Source organism: Palaemon carinicauda, chromosome 9, assembly GCF_036898095.1.
Source record: "Palaemon carinicauda isolate YSFRI2023 chromosome 9, ASM3689809v2, whole genome shotgun sequence".
In the NCBI taxonomy this organism is placed as follows: Eukaryota; Metazoa; Arthropoda; class Malacostraca; order Decapoda; family Palaemonidae; genus Palaemon; species Palaemon carinicauda.
Genome location: NC_090733.1, coordinates 70,153,091 through 70,168,951, shown reverse-complemented (window position 1 = coordinate 70,168,951; position 15,861 = coordinate 70,153,091). Strand labels below are relative to the sequence as shown.

Sequence of the window (15,861 nt, the reverse complement as noted above, 5' to 3'; positions counted from 1 at the left end):
GTCATCTGCTCCTCCTTCTCCTCTTCCTGATCCGAGGAACATTGTCCTCTGAAGTTGGTCAATTGGATCCTGCTTGGTTTTCAGGATATCCCTTGAATGTCTAATTCTTAGCGTCCTGGCTGTCCTGTACAGCTTTCATTATATTACAGGCTAAAACCCCCTCTTTTTCATGGGTTAATGATAATGACCCAGTCCTGGAAGGTTTCCTTATTTGCTGCCTTTCATTCCTGTACCTCTCCCCCTGATTGCGGACCTTCCCTATGGGATTATCCTCGCAGTTCCTGTCGACTTAACAATGCCTCTGCCGCGTTGTGTCAACATGGCGAGGGTGTTGAAAGTTCAATTTATATCATGGATGCTAGAATTAGTTTCCACCTTAAATCCAGCTAATGCCACTTCAGTGGCAGTTGTTGCTGGCTTAAGCAGTATGATAAGTGAATTTTCCGTCTTAGGTTATCTAACAGACTGACTTTGTAAGTACTGGTATTCCTCTGATGTGACCCTTTCCTCCATATTCCTACCACACTGTCATTGATAGTTTTTCATAAATCTTTAATGATTTTTTAGCTGTTTGGCATGAGTCTCCATTGTTTTGTAGTCTTAGCCATATTAATGCTGAAAGGAATATTTATGCTAGGATTACTTTCAAGCATATCTTTGAGTAAAATTTTTATGTTTGCTGATTTAAAGAATGAAAATTTTTTAATGATTTGTACTGATTGAAATTTTTCCTTATTTACAGGTTGCTGATGAAATGGATTGTTCAACCTGTACCAGGCAAGTAAAGTTGCCCTGTGGCCACAAGACTTGCCGGAAACATGCGGACTGTCATGTTTCCAAAGGGTCTCTTGCAATCTGGGAACTTACTAACTATCAGGTTTGCAAGAACCTTCTTCACACCGGCTTCCACGCCACTGACATCTCCTTGGATGTGCAAGCGCAGAGTCAGAAGACAATTCATCACTGGGTTAGAGGCTTCCAGAAGAGCTCTCAACAAGGTGCCCCTTATCTTTCTTCTTTGGAACCGAAGGATCTCCTTTTTCCCAAGTCCGAGGTGACCGCTATTTTTGGGCACCAGTTACCGACGGTTCAACTCCCGCCGGTACCTGTAGATCATGTGGATGATGAAGTACGGGACACTCTCCAAATCATGAGCCTAGACGCAGATATGTCGACAACTTCTTCTGTGTTGTCAGAGAGAGAGAGAGAGAGAGAGAGAGAGAGAAAAGAGAGAGAGAGAGAGGATCCTGCTGTCCACGGAACCCTCTGAGGAGTCATTAGATGTACATCTGGTGAGTACAATTCCCAATACTTCTTTAGCTCTTTACCCCATCCCTTCCGCTCAGGCCCTAGCTTCTACTTCAACCCCTGTTCCTACGCCAGATAAACTTTTGTTTCCAAGTCAAATGGAATTTATGGCATCCGTGAAGGCTTTCACGGAAAACCTAAACACTAAACATGAACATTCTCAAGCGGACCTAATGGCGAAAATAGAAGCTTTACCAAAGACACCTACTTCTAATGCTCCCCCAGCTTTGAGCCTACCTGAATGTACAGTTAAGAACCCTTGGCGTTATACTGAGCATATGGCCTTAAGTGAAGGGTACATCCACATCGGATAGGGTTTGGGTTCCAAGCCAGTGTCGGTATTGGAATTCTTCCAATCGATTGATAGTTATCCTTACAGCTACGTAAGGCTTAACTCGGTAGCGTCCATTAGGGATGATAAGATCCCTAAGAAAAGAATCTTCTTGGACCACAGCAAGGCTCTGTCTCTTTTGGTTAAGGAGCTAAAGACAGCCGAATTCACTAATACCCAACTTTTCTGCTTTCGGCAGGTAGCAGGCCACCTTTGTAGCTCCCAAGGATACTGTCTTTCCCCTCGCCTCTAAAAGATTAGAGGCTGTAAAGAAAGCAGTAGTGGAGTGTAGACCATTGCCAGTGCTAGAAGAGCGCAATCCTGTCTCCCTAGCCATTCCTTATGAGTCTGACAGTTGGGAAGATGTCCAACATACTTTTACTGTTGAAAAACTAGATAAAGACATCAGAGGAGAGTAGTTTAATGAGAAACTGTCTAGAATTCTCCAAAATCCCTATTAAGGAAGGAATTTGAAGGTAAAGAAAGACTATCTGCCTCTTTATCCTTCCAATCTTATCTTGAGATACTAATTTGAAACTATTCCAAATCTCTTCTCTGTCTTTGCAAAGACTTACTTAACTATGTTCCATAGAGATGTCCATGCTTTCTTCCTAGTTAGAAGACCATGTAGGGAACACGTCTTAGCCGCAGCGACGATCATGCGTGAACCTAGAAAATTGATCGACTCCAACATCTGGGGGAAAGACCTCCTCCCCTAGAAATTGGTTAAGGAAGTCATGGAGAAAGTGGCTCAGGAAAATAAGAGCCTTATACAAAAGTTAGGTATGTCCTATAAAGGGAAATTTACCCATGGAGAAGGACCTCAACCCATGGGCAAGAAGCCTAGTTGACACTTTAATAAAAAGAAATCCTTTCCTGTTGCAACAGCCTCAAATGCCGCCATTCCTCAGACTGTGTACATGGTTTCCCAGCAGTATGTATCACAGTCTCCAGCCTTCAACCCTGTGTATGAGAGAGCCACCACTACATTTCACCCTGTCAGAGCTCAAAAGAAGAGTTCCAGTAGCAGGGAAAAGTCTGGAAAGAGAGGTCAGTCTAGAGGCCGAGGAAGTAGAGACAAGACGGTTAAAGAAGCAGGTCTTTCACAACAACAATGCAGGTAGGGGTGACGACTTTACCCCTTCAGGGATCGAGGGGAGTTCAATCCCTGGGCTCACAACATAGTCAACATATGTACAAGATCTTCTCCGGAAGGGAGTCATCCGTTGCACAAAATCAATGAACTTTTGGCTATTCTGTGTGCCCGAGAAAGATTTGACCACTCTTCGAACTATTCAGGACTTGTCCCCGCTATATAAATTCATTCTTAACGACAAGTTCCAGATGCTGTCTATCTTGCAAATACGGACCCCACTACCCCAGGGGGCCTACACCATCTACATAGATCTTACGGACGCCTATTGGCATTTTCCGATAGGTCGACACTTCTCCCCATACATTGGTGTCAGATTGGCAAGAAAGGCCTACATATTCAGAGCTATGCCCTTCTGGCTCAATATAGCTTCAAGGATTTTCACAAAGCTAGTCGAGGCCATCGTCCAACAATTACAGAACAAAGGCCACCAGGTGATGGTATACACTGACGACTGTCTGGTCTGGGCTGCAACAAAGTCGAAGTGTCTTTGTACAGCCCAAGAAGTTATGAAATTCCTACAGTCTTTGGGCTTTCAGGTCAACTTCGAAAATTCCAGGCTTTCTCAACTGAAAAATTCTAGTGGCTAGGACTTCACTGGAATCTGAAGTCACACATCCTCTCTCTACCGCAAGGGAAGGTGAAGGAAATTGCAAACTCAGGTGCCTACTCCGTTCAAGAGTACTCACCAGGAGGCAATAGGAAAGAGTGTTGGGTTCACTGCAGTTCGCTGCCATGACAGACCCAATCTTGAAAGCAAAACTCAAAATTACCATCAGAGTCTGGAGAAGAAAGGCATCAAAGGCTCAGAGAGTTCTTTACCACAAAGCCCCGGTCTTACTGCGAAAGCATCTCAAGCCGTGGTCAACTGCCAAGGGTTTATCGATGCACATCCTCTGCAGTATCCTCCTTCTTCCATGACAATTCACGTGGATGCCTCGGAACAAGGTTTGGGGGGACACTTCCCTTCCAGGAAAGTACAGGGTTGCTGGTCATTTACATTTCGGAAATTTCATATCAATATTCTGGAACTATGGCAGTGTTTCTGACTCTGAAGAGACTGAACCGAAAGACAAAATCACACATCAAATTAGTCAACGACAGCAGGACGATTGTCAACTGTGTCAACAGACAGGGCTCCAGGTCTTCTCAGATCAACCATGTGATTCTAGGCATCCTCACTTTAGCAAAGTGGAGGAACTGGCATCTCTCAGCAGTTCACCTCAAAGGGGTTCATTATGTGACTGCGGACACCCTGTCAAGATCCAAGCCTCTGGAAATAGAATGGTCTCTGGACGCAAAATCATTCTGTTTCATTCTAGTGTAAGCCCTAGAACTGCAAATCAATATCTTTGCTACAAGCTTCATCAGAAAGTTTCCCCGGTATGTAGCACCAAACTTAGATCCAGAACCGACCGGAACAGATGCAATGGACTGGATTGGAACCAGTGGTCTCACATCTTTATTTCCACTATTCAACCTCCTAACAAAAGTCCTAAACAAACTGCAGACTTGCATGGGAACAGCGGCTCTAGTGACTCCTATGTGGCCCAAGACCAATTGGTATCCTCTTGTTCTGGAACTCAAACCTCTCCATGTCCCTCTACTATCTCCAGTGCTGTCCCAGGATGCTCAACAGAAGGCTGTCTTCCCTTCCTCTTGGGAATCGAAAACCCTTCAGCTTATTATTTTCTCGTCCTTGCGGCTCAAAGAATGTTCGGAGTTGCAAAGGAGAGAATTGACCTCATAGAAGAGTACATGTACAACACCACGAAACACCAATATTTTTCTTCCTGTTTGAAAATGAGTTGCATTCGTGAAGTCATCAGCCCTCTTCTATTTTTATGGACTGCTGTATTTCATTTATTTCGTTGTAGGATCAAGGTGTGGCCTCTACAACTATTGCCTCATAAAAGTTGGCACTATTAGACCCACTGCTTATGCTTTTGATATTGAACTCTATAGTGAGCTGTTCAGTAAGATCCTGAAGGTTTGTGCTAAACTGAAACCTAATGCTGCTCCTAAGGCTATTTCATGGTCGTTGGATAACGTCCTGCACCTTTCCTCTTCGATAGATAACGCTCTACCTCTCTGAGGGATATTATTCAAAAGTCTATCTTTTTGCTTGCTATGGCTTCTGGTGCTAGAGTCAGTGAGATTGTATCTCTTTTTGAGGGATGATGGCCACATTGCATTCTCAGAATAGGAGGAAGTAAATCTATTATTATTGTTATTACTTGCTAAGCTACAGCCCTAGTTGGAAAAGCAGGATGCTATAAGCCCAGGGGCTCCAACAGGGAAAATAGTCCAGTGGGGAAAAGACACACGGAAAAATAAAATAGTTAAAGAACAGTAACAACATTAGAATAAATATTTCCAGCACCAAGGCCTAATGGCACAAATTCTTTACATTATTATTATTATTATTATTATTATTATTATTATTATTATTATTATTATTATTATTATTAGTTAAGCCACAAACTTAGTTGGTAAAGCAGGAGGCTATAAGCGCAAGGGCTCCAACAAGGTAAAATAGCCCAGAAAGGAAAAAAGAAAATAATAAATTACAAGAGAAGTAATGAACAATTAAAACACTTAAAGAACAATAACAACATTCAAATAATTTTTCATATATAACTACAAAAAGAGACATGTTAGACTGTTCAACATGAAAACATTTGCGGCAAGTTTGAACCGTTGAAGTTCCACCAATTCAATTAGGACGATCATTCCACAACTCGGTCACAGCTTGAATAAAACTTCTAGAATACTCTGTAGTATTGAGGCTTATGATGGAGAAGGCATACTTAGTATGTTCGCCTGGATACCCAGTATTACCAACAGGGTGGTACAGGTGAATTGTAAAAAAAGTAGTTGTCTTTACTTTATAATGGTTTATATAAGGAAAATAAATAATGATATTGATATGATATGTATTATAAGTGTCAATTGTTGTTGTTGAACTCCCGGACATTACTGTCTGGGCAGATCTGAATGCAAAGGATAGTCAGAATTAGGAAAAATCTTATGCATTATGCTTAACGAACTAATTGAATGACAGTGCCAGAGATTATTATCTAGATTAAGAATAAGTAATTCAATAGACTGTAAGTTCATGTCCTACAAATTAAGATGAGATTCAGCAGCTGAAGAACAATATTCAAAACACGGCAGAATGAGTGTTAAAACACTTCTTCAGAATAGATTGATCATCAAAAATCTTGAAAGACTATCTCAATAAGCTAAATATTTTGGTAGTTGAAGGAAAGAGACAGAACGGATGTGTTTCTCAAAAGTAAATTTGGTTTCAAGAATCACACCTAAAATTTAAAAAAATTCAAACAGTTAGAAAAAAAAACATCAGCGCTGAGATCCAGATGTAGAGGAGCCACTGTCCTCGACCTACTTACAGCCCATCCATTCTACCCAATTTGGGAGTAAGGGCTAACCTAAGTCCAAGAACAAAATAATCCAATTCTTTTCATTTCTGATTTTGAATCCTAATTGGGGCATTTTGTGATTGGTTGTCTCCAATTCCATTGGCCTTTTCTTCCCTTTATTCCTAAAAGCTGGAACAACAATCTTGTAATGGAAGTTTAACAAATGACCCCTTTGTTACCAGCAAAATATGTTTCTTGGCTACTGGTTTTCCCCCTAATATACATATTAGTCTAGGATTCTGAGGGGGTTACCTTGTTTTGTTATATATGTAAACTTTCAAAGATTATTCTAGAGTAAATTGACCCGCTGAATACAAATCTGATGAGTGCCATGTTCTAAACTTTGAGCGTTTTACGTAAAATGCAAAAATCCAAAAATGGCCGCCATTGGCCCTACCGAAAAATCAGTTCCATTTTTATGGGACCATATTCATGTGTAATAGGTTGTTTTATGTTATTTTGAGCTGAGAAATTCATTTCTGGGGTTATTTGTGCGATCTGAGATGTTTTTGTACCTCGGATCCACATGGTTACCATAATAATTCTGAAGAAAATGCTTTTGATGCAATAATATGAAGTTTGTCCCTCTCTTTTATGCCACACACATATTTCATTGTAAGGCTAGTCTCTGGGAGAAACAAGATAATGTTCTTTAGATTACTAGTGTTTGGCAGTATAAGACTCCTTGACACGGAAAACAAATGCCATATATTTGTAATGAAAATTCTAGATAACGATTTCATTTCACATTTTCTATTAATTGATAACAAGTACATCACACTGACACATTCAAATTCTTTACAGATGTAGTTCTTGATACTCATTCACTCCTCATCACTGTTGTTGTCTGTGATAACTTTCATAGGGTTGTCGCAAGTTGCCTGTCCCCTACATTTGCAGAAGTTAAAGCAAGCCAGCGAATACTTGGTGCAGGAACATAGAGCTGTTTTACAACCGGATTTTCTCTGGCAGTTCACCAGGTTGAGAACTTCGTCTGGAGCAGCCAGTTGATTTGGAAGCATGCTTAATGGCTGCAATTTGGACGCTTTCATCTACCAACTTGATTCCAGCAGGTTGAGATCTTGTGGGGTTACTGGCATCCCTACAGATTTCCACAGAGCGGTTCGATAGTGAGCTCGTTGACTGTGGGGCTTGCAACCAGCTATTGTGGGAGGTAGACTTTTCAGCTTTGATGGTGTGTGCCTTTTTCTGCTTATCTTCTTTGTAAAGATGATGCTTTTCATGTCATTCAGTGTCCCAAATATTTCCTGTTCATGCAAGGCTGAAACAAATTCCGAGGATATATTGATGATTTCATTTTGTGAACTTGCCATAGCTTCAGTTCACCAGCAAACACTACCAACTTCTTGAAAACCGTGACTTTGCCTTTTCCAGACAAAGAATAAACAGTATTACAGCCTGTTCAGCAAGAAGGTAGGGCAGAATTGAAGCATGCTTTTCAACAACTGCATTGATGCTGATAACTATTTAATCTCTGGTGCAAGATTCCATGTATAATTGGAGCGTTGTTGGGATTTCATTTATCGGAGCATGCAGTTGATGGGCAAGAAGTAGAAGCCCGTTGGTGTCATCAGAAACTACTTCATTGGAGTGTGCCCTGCTGAAGTTTCAGTGATCATTTGATATGTGATGATGATGTTGGCCTCCTCATGTGATTGCAATTTTTTGTCTTCCAACGCCAACATAGACAGGATATGGATCAGGTCCTGTGACAAGAAGTTTCTTGCTGAGAGGCACGTTGACATGGTACAATCTGGTAACAATCAACTGTATAATTTATTTTTTGTTTTGTTTCGAGACCATTTCTTGCTTTGGGAGTGGTGACTCTTCAGACAGTATGTACCTTGCTGTACCAGCTAATTGACTTGGCACTCATGGAGTTGTACTGATCAAATAAAACATGGAGCACATCCGTTGAATCCAAATGATATGGATTGTCCACAGAAGGGCACAGCCATTCAGGATAACTGCCAATGGAGACTCAATTATGCATTCCCATGTACGACTTTCAGTTTGTTCTTCGGAACAGGTTTTGCTGTTAGTTGCATTTCTCCATTCTCTTCGAAGAAGAATGTTGGATGAGGAGCCAATTCATGAGTGAAAAGAGCATCTTGGGTTACATTTTCCTTTGATGATGCCATTATTCCAATGACGCGAGCATATATGAATTCAGTGTCAATTGTGTGGAGTTTAATTCCAACGCGTGTTCTTGGCTTGGTTACAGAGGTCATAGTTTTGACTTTGGGTTGCAGCTCATTGTGAAAACCCTCTGGCCATTCACTTTCATACTCCACCTGTGTATTCGCCCCCAACTACACTGCATCATGGACATTTAAGTCAGGATGATCAACAATCCGTCCAGGATGTATATCAACTATGCCACTGGTAGGATGAGCTTCATGATCAAAGATGTCTATGCAGGTTGATACTGCTTGGTGAATTTTGTTATGGTCAGCAGCCTCTGCTTTGATGCGAGTGGGGAAACTTAAGTAATTGGAAAACACGTCTCAACTACTCACAGTAAACCTATTGGTTTTGATTTCAGCTCTAGCCTTCTTGGGAAACATAAATCATAAATGATGGGTTTTTTATAGCATGTCTAACATAAGAAATCATAAAAAAACAGAACGTGGACCTCAAATGATCAAAAGAAACAAATTTACCCTGAAAAATGAATAAGCAAAGTAAATTTATAGAAAATTATTTATATTTATTCAACACATTAATACTTTTTAGCATTTTATGGTAACCAAATGAATTTGATGTACAGCAACAGCTCAGATCACACAAATAACCTCAGATATGGATTGCTCAGCCTAAAGATACCATGAAACAACCTATTACACATGAATATAGTCATGTTAGATCAAACACGGATTTTTCGATAGGCCAAATGGCGATCATTTTGGATTTTTTAATTTTACATAAAATGCTCAAGTTTTAGTGTCACACTCATCAGATTAGAATTCAGCGGGTCAATTTACCCTAGAATCAGCTTCAATAGCTGATATATATGTCCTAATTCTTGTATGAAGTATGTGTTGTACGTCAAGGTAAATGAACTCTATAATCATGAGAATTCCATAAACCTATAATTCATCATGTTGTTGTAGCAAGATTACATTTTGATTGCGAGGGGTAGTTAGTTGCCTGAGTATCGGCTGTACAGTTCAATGTACTCACGAACCTTTTGTAATAAAGTGAAAAAAACTCATGTTCCGATGTCTCATTATCCGTTGACATGTAACATACATACATATATATGTGTGTATATATATATATATATATATATATATATATATATATATATATATATATAATGTATATATTGATATATATACAGTATATACTTATATATATGTGCATATATATATATATATATATATATATATATATATATATATATATATATATATATATATATACATATATATATATATATATATAGAGAGAGAGAGAGAGAGAGAGAGAGAGAGAGAGAGAGAGAGAGAGAGAGAGTATATGTTTTTCTTTAAAACTGTGTAATTCTCTGCTTAAATACTGTTTTGTGTAGTTTGCAAAGCTGTTCTTCAATATATTATGCTTGCAGGTAGAGCAGGATGTCATTTTGAAAGGATTACTTGAGGATGAGGAAATTGTCAATGACACCGAGAAGTTTAGAAATCATCAAACAAGCACCAAATTAGAATCCTCCGAGGAAATGCAGACAGGTATTAAGAGCTAATATGCATTTTATAGTTTTTGAAACATTAGTAAATAGAGGTTTCACAGTGTTTTGTTTATTTTCTATAAATTTCTCTTAAGTCAGGATGATCAACAATCCGTCCAGGATGTATATCAACTATGCCACTGGTAGGATGAGCTTCATGATCAAAGATGTCTATGCAGGTTGATACTGCTTGGTGAATTTTGTTATGGTAAAAATATGATATATAAAGAAAATGAAATGGCCCTGGGACATAAAAAGTGTAAAAAACCCAGGACTATTATGAATAATAAGTTATTTTCTAAATGCTACTAAAGGGATAGTCAGTGGAGAGAGGATCAAATTGTGTGAAAAATTAGCAAAGAGAATAGTATGACCAGAAGAATAGTAAAAGATTATAATGATAAGAAATCAGAAAGGAAAATCAGATGGATTATAATTTGGAAATTTCAGAGGAATGGGGAAAGCACCATGCTAGGTAGAAGAAATTTTGATTCATTTTTGGGATTCTGGGTAAGGAATTATGATAAGAGTACAAAGACAGGTAATTAGAAAAGGTTTTAACAATATACAAAACCTATTTTTGCTAGGTACTGAGTGGTCCCCAAGGACTTTCCTTTTAGGATACAATAGGGAATATAATATAACAGGATGTAATGTACCAAAGAAATATTTTCTAACCTACCCTAACCCTATGTATCACCATGCCAGTATAGACTCATCTGTGTAAGAGAGACCCCTGGGTTCCAGGCTCTCTAGAAATCCATCACTGCACCTCCAGTTGCTATATTTGTCTTACAGCAAATTGCATATTACCTACCGAGACATACTACCTCTCACAACGACACTACCTAAGCGTTGGTTCATCACCAGATGTCTTTTTTTTCTCTCGTAAGAGTACGCCTCAATTTATATCTAAACTCTCTTTGGGAACATCACAATACTTCCAAAATTAGGTTTTTTATATTGTCAGATTCCCCTTTTTAGATTAGGAGTGTGATCCCAAGAACTAGTTTCAGATCATAAAAAGAGGATTGATGAACTGTAAAGGTCAAATTAACTTCATATTACGAAATGAAGGAACCGCTAAACCTTGCATCTTTAGTGGAAATAAACTAAGTTAACAATCCTTAAGAAGGGAAATCCATATGAGAAGGATAGGTATCTTTTACAGCATCCTCCTCTTAACCAGAGATTGATCGGTTTATTTGAAGTTTTCTGGCATCCTGACATTAAAGGTCATTGATGCCAATATCATTTATTATAAATAAAGAATAAAAGATTATTCAATTAAAACCATAAAAGTGAAGATGTAAAGTACTTATAAAATTTGAATAGCTTTCAGAAGACCTGCTTCTAAAATAACTAAAAATACCGCTAGCGTAGAACAACACGTCCTGCCCAAGAATTTTGGCAAGGATGAACCTGCATTATCACCTTGAGCCTCAAACAGATGTCTATTTCTTAAAGTGTTGAAAGTTGGGCTTTCGGTCCACAAGTATCTCACTGTCCGGGGTACCAAACAATCATTGCAAGATGGCTGATGTTGGCCATTCACCAAAAAGTCGTATCAACCAGATGTGTCCAATGCGGAGACGACAAAGAGTACAATATAGGTATCATTTATACCTCTAAGAAGATCTATAACATTCCTTATTTCTCCCATCTTATTTCCATCTAAATTGTCCCAATGTTTTTAGCAATTGTACTATGTGTATCACACATGCTCGTAAACTGTACAGTCGGCCATCTTTTATCGCGGGTTCTTTCTTTGCCGCTTGGTTTTTTTGCAGGCAAGAACAATGCAATACCTATTGAATAAAAACTCATATAATCGCGATAAAATTCAAGCTGGGTGATGAATTCAATTAGCCCGCGCTCCTTTACACTGGTAGCGCTGCGCGCCACTACCGATCTCCACACCCAGCTGGTCCTAGCTCTCTCTGTACAGTCTATATCTAATTACTGTGGTAAAAAATAGCTCTCTCTCTCTCTCTCTCTCTCTCTCTCTCTCTCTCTCTCTCTCTCTCTCTCTCTCTCTCTCTCTCTCTCTCTCTCTCTCTCTCTCTGTACAGTGTATATCTAATTACTGTGGTGAAAAATTACAGCTATATTGGAAATAAACTGAATTTTTATTAAACTGGTGTTTCACTTAACTGTATCCAATAATAATGCATGCAATATTCACATATTAGTATCATATTTATAATTAAAAAAAAATTCTCATACATTGTTTGCATTCAAATCAGCTGATCAACCCTGCATAGTCCGTCGTCAACCTCAATTTTCGGATCAAATAACTCCCTTATTATTAAGGCATGCTACTGAAGGATATTTCATATTTACTAAAAAACAATTATCACATGATCTTTCATTTTCCAATTAGCATACTAATTTCAGTAGTTTTATTTGAAATGCTTCTCTCATATTTACTTGTACTGTGAGTTGAATCGCACAATGTTAACCGGAGTTTCATTTATGTTGCCAATGCACAATATTTTATAGGTTTTAGCTCTTTGATGCTTGATTATAAAGCCCCAATGGAGACTTTGCTAAGAAACAAAGATTTGATTTGTTACACACACACACACACAGAATAGGAATGATTTGAAGTTTTCTGGCATCCTGACATCAAATAAGAGAGAGAACTAATACTGTAATGAAATATAAATGTATTTTGTGAAAATTATGATAGATTGTAACACATTGGTGCGAATGTAATGCTATATAGTAGATGTCTTGAATAAGTTAAGAAATAGTTTATACAATACTCTTTGTTATTGGTTCGTATATGTGTAATGTATTACATTAATAAACCCATGACCCAATGTCATTGGCGAATTAGAAGTGTAACAACAAGCCATAACAAGATGTGAAACTAAACCATGCTAAGCAATGCTTGAAAGCATTGCATGAATAAACATTTATGTATGTCTTGTAAACAAGTCACAATGCCTCCCGTGGGAAGCAGTTGACCTATTGAGCCCTACCGGAATCACCTGACTTCCGGCCATAAGGCTACGTGATCATTTCGCTTTGTATTTATATAAAACGCTGAGATAGCTAGTGTTACGTTATCGACGCGAGCATATTGTAAATCAGTTCTATTCATCTTTTCATACGGAATAGTCATCCGACCAAACCATCCCATACTCCAGTGATGGAGCTATCAATAAATTGTTTAAAGTTAACCTAAAACTTTGGACTTATTTAAAGAAGAAACCTACAAGTCTAATATTTCTATATCACATTTGAAGAGACATTAGGATGGGACCACAATGTGTACGTACAACATTCGTATACTAACAATTGGTGGCAGCGATTACAATAGTAACAATCAGCAGTTACAACAGTAACAATCAGCGGTTACAACAGTAACAATCAGCGGTTACAACAGTAACAATCAGCAGTTTTACGACAGTAATAAATCTACAATTACAACGAAGTATCTACGTCTACCGAAGTGATGGAGTCATCGAATATCAGCTATAAATCAGATATAAACTGAGGAAACAGGATCTTCAATCAACAAGCATCAGTAAACATCCTAAGAACACAAAGAAATGTCCTTCATCGAGACAAATTCTAGTATCTATATCAACGTTTAGTGAACGACTTTCATCACATATATTCAAGAATCACATCGGGAAATGAAACAGTCCTCGAATAAACAACGTACGACAACAAGCCAAGTCGAAGGTCATCACGCCCGCTACACTCTTCCTGCAAACGAGAGAGAGAGAGAGAGAGAGAGAGAGAGAGAGAGGACGTGACGTCATCGGATCAAAACAATCTTCACGCATATACTGTATACTAAAGTTAAGTACATCCTTTATTCATTCAGGGTTTTTCAGTGAAATGTTTTATGTCACGAGTCAATTGTCCATTATTGCTGGGGTGAGTTATATGTAATCTTAATCTTCCTTCATTAAAGGAATCTATATTCAACTACGAATTCTCGTCTGCTGATTTTTTTTTTTCTCTTTGTGCTAATTCCGTTTTCTTTCAGAAGTTCTCGGGAAATATCTTTATCACATTAACTGTCTTAATATTATCATTTTGGGGGACTTTGTTATAATCTGCAACACATCTGTATTGTGTAGTGCATATGCGTTTACGCAGTGGACGTGTGTATTCATATAGATATTTTTATAGGATCGCAAGGAATCGTAGTGGTAGGAAAAAAGTTAAAGTTAACATGACGCCACCTGTGAATCCCGGACCCAGTAACCCCACTCCCGTGGTTACTCTAGTGAGTGCAAGGTCAGCTATTCTTCCTTTTCAAGGTCGGGTCAATGGGTTCCTGCCTTAGAATGTCATGGATCTCGTCAGTAGATGCTCATTTAAACGCAAAAGACATCGCAGACCCATTTGTACAATTACAAGAAGCTAAAAGTTTCATAGACTTTGCTAAAGTAGATGCAAGCGCGTATCTTAGAGGAGTCTCTTTCCAAGAGGCAGTTACATGGGACGATTTCAAAGTTAGGCTACGTGCAATATATGGCGGTGAAGAAGCTTTAGACGTAGTTTTGGCGTTAAGAAATAGACTCAGCTTAATGTTATAGAATGGGCGGCACTCATTGCCGACCGGCTGAATGAATAGCAAGATAATTTACGTAATTCCACATGGGTTACAGGAGATAACATCGCCGTGAAAGATTTCTTACGGTTAATGTATTTAACTTGCATGACAGTTATGTTGCCTGAAGCTTTAGTGCGGTGTTTTGATAAAAAGCTAATGCCCGAAAGTACGGAACTAGATGTGTATAAACAGATAAAAAAACTCATGTCCAAGTGTACTGACCTTGATCCCTTGCTTACTCAAGTTTTTGCAAAAAATGAAGCTAAGCCACAACAAGTAAATGTAGTTAATAATAATCAAGCTGCAGGGATGACTTGTTACAATTGCAAACGTCAAGGTCACATGATTGCAAGCTGTAGGATGCGATTTTGTTCAATTCAAAACAGTTTAACCCATTCATATAGTCGATGCTTCTCGAGCAATCAACAGCAGAATCCTAGAAACACGCAAACAGTTCCCTATGGAAATAAAAAGAAGAATCCTCAGTTTAATAAGAAGAAACAGGCGAACGGCAATGCTGTTAAAAAACCAAGAACAAACAAATAGTGCTTCAAATAACTCTGATCCTGGGCCGTCTAGCCAGAACTCGCAAGGTCAGACGAATTTTCCAAATGTGCAAAGCAAAGCAAATACCATGTAGTTAACTCCATTGGGGGAGAGAGTGATGTTGGGTCATTCATATCAACATCTTTTGTATCAAATGATCCATTTAATAATTTACCAGATCATTGTGAGGCAATAGACTTTCCTATAAAACACACGGCCGAATCCGTGCAGGTTCCCGTAGATTTGTAACAAATTCACGCAATAATTAGCCAAAATGAGTTACGGCCAACATTATATGCTGTAAATTTAAACACCGATCCTACACATTATTTTTTCATTCTGGCAGTCCATGTAATATCATGGATTTGAGGACTCATCACTTGTTGTTTTCGAACTTCCCTATAGAGAAGTACGGAGTAAGGCTCTCGGGTATAGGAAATAATGAATTAAATGTAATAGGAGTAACTCATATTCAGTACAAGGTCAGTAAGCGCACGTTTGCCGATACCTTTATCGTTGTACAAAACATTGTTATGTATCCAGCTGTAATTATAGGATACCCGTCTATGGGCACTCAAAACATTACCTTAGCCCCTGTCAAACGCAGCGTGTATATCAAAGGAAAATTCTATAAGTCTTCCAATACCTTAAAATCAGTTTTGGATTAAAAGGAGACGACAAATAAAACAGTAACGTACGTTGAAGAACCAATCACTTGTCTCATAAATCAAGAAATAATATATGCGACCCAACAGAATTCTCGTTCACCCG

The 15,861-nt window shown here is 38.6% G+C and overlaps 1 protein-coding gene across 1 annotated transcript in view; it reads left to right on the top strand.

Annotated features, from left to right (window-relative positions):
• LOC137646990 (RNA N6-adenosine-methyltransferase mettl16) overlaps nucleotides 1-15,861 on the top strand; it is a 570,608-nt gene that overhangs the window by 275,682 nt on the left and 279,065 nt on the right. Inside the window, exon 5 of the mRNA XM_068380072.1 lies at nucleotides 9,846-9,966. Within this exon, the coding sequence (XP_068236173.1) occupies nucleotides 9,846-9,966 (121 nt within the window). The remainder of the gene's footprint in view (nucleotides 1-9,845; nucleotides 9,967-15,861) is intronic.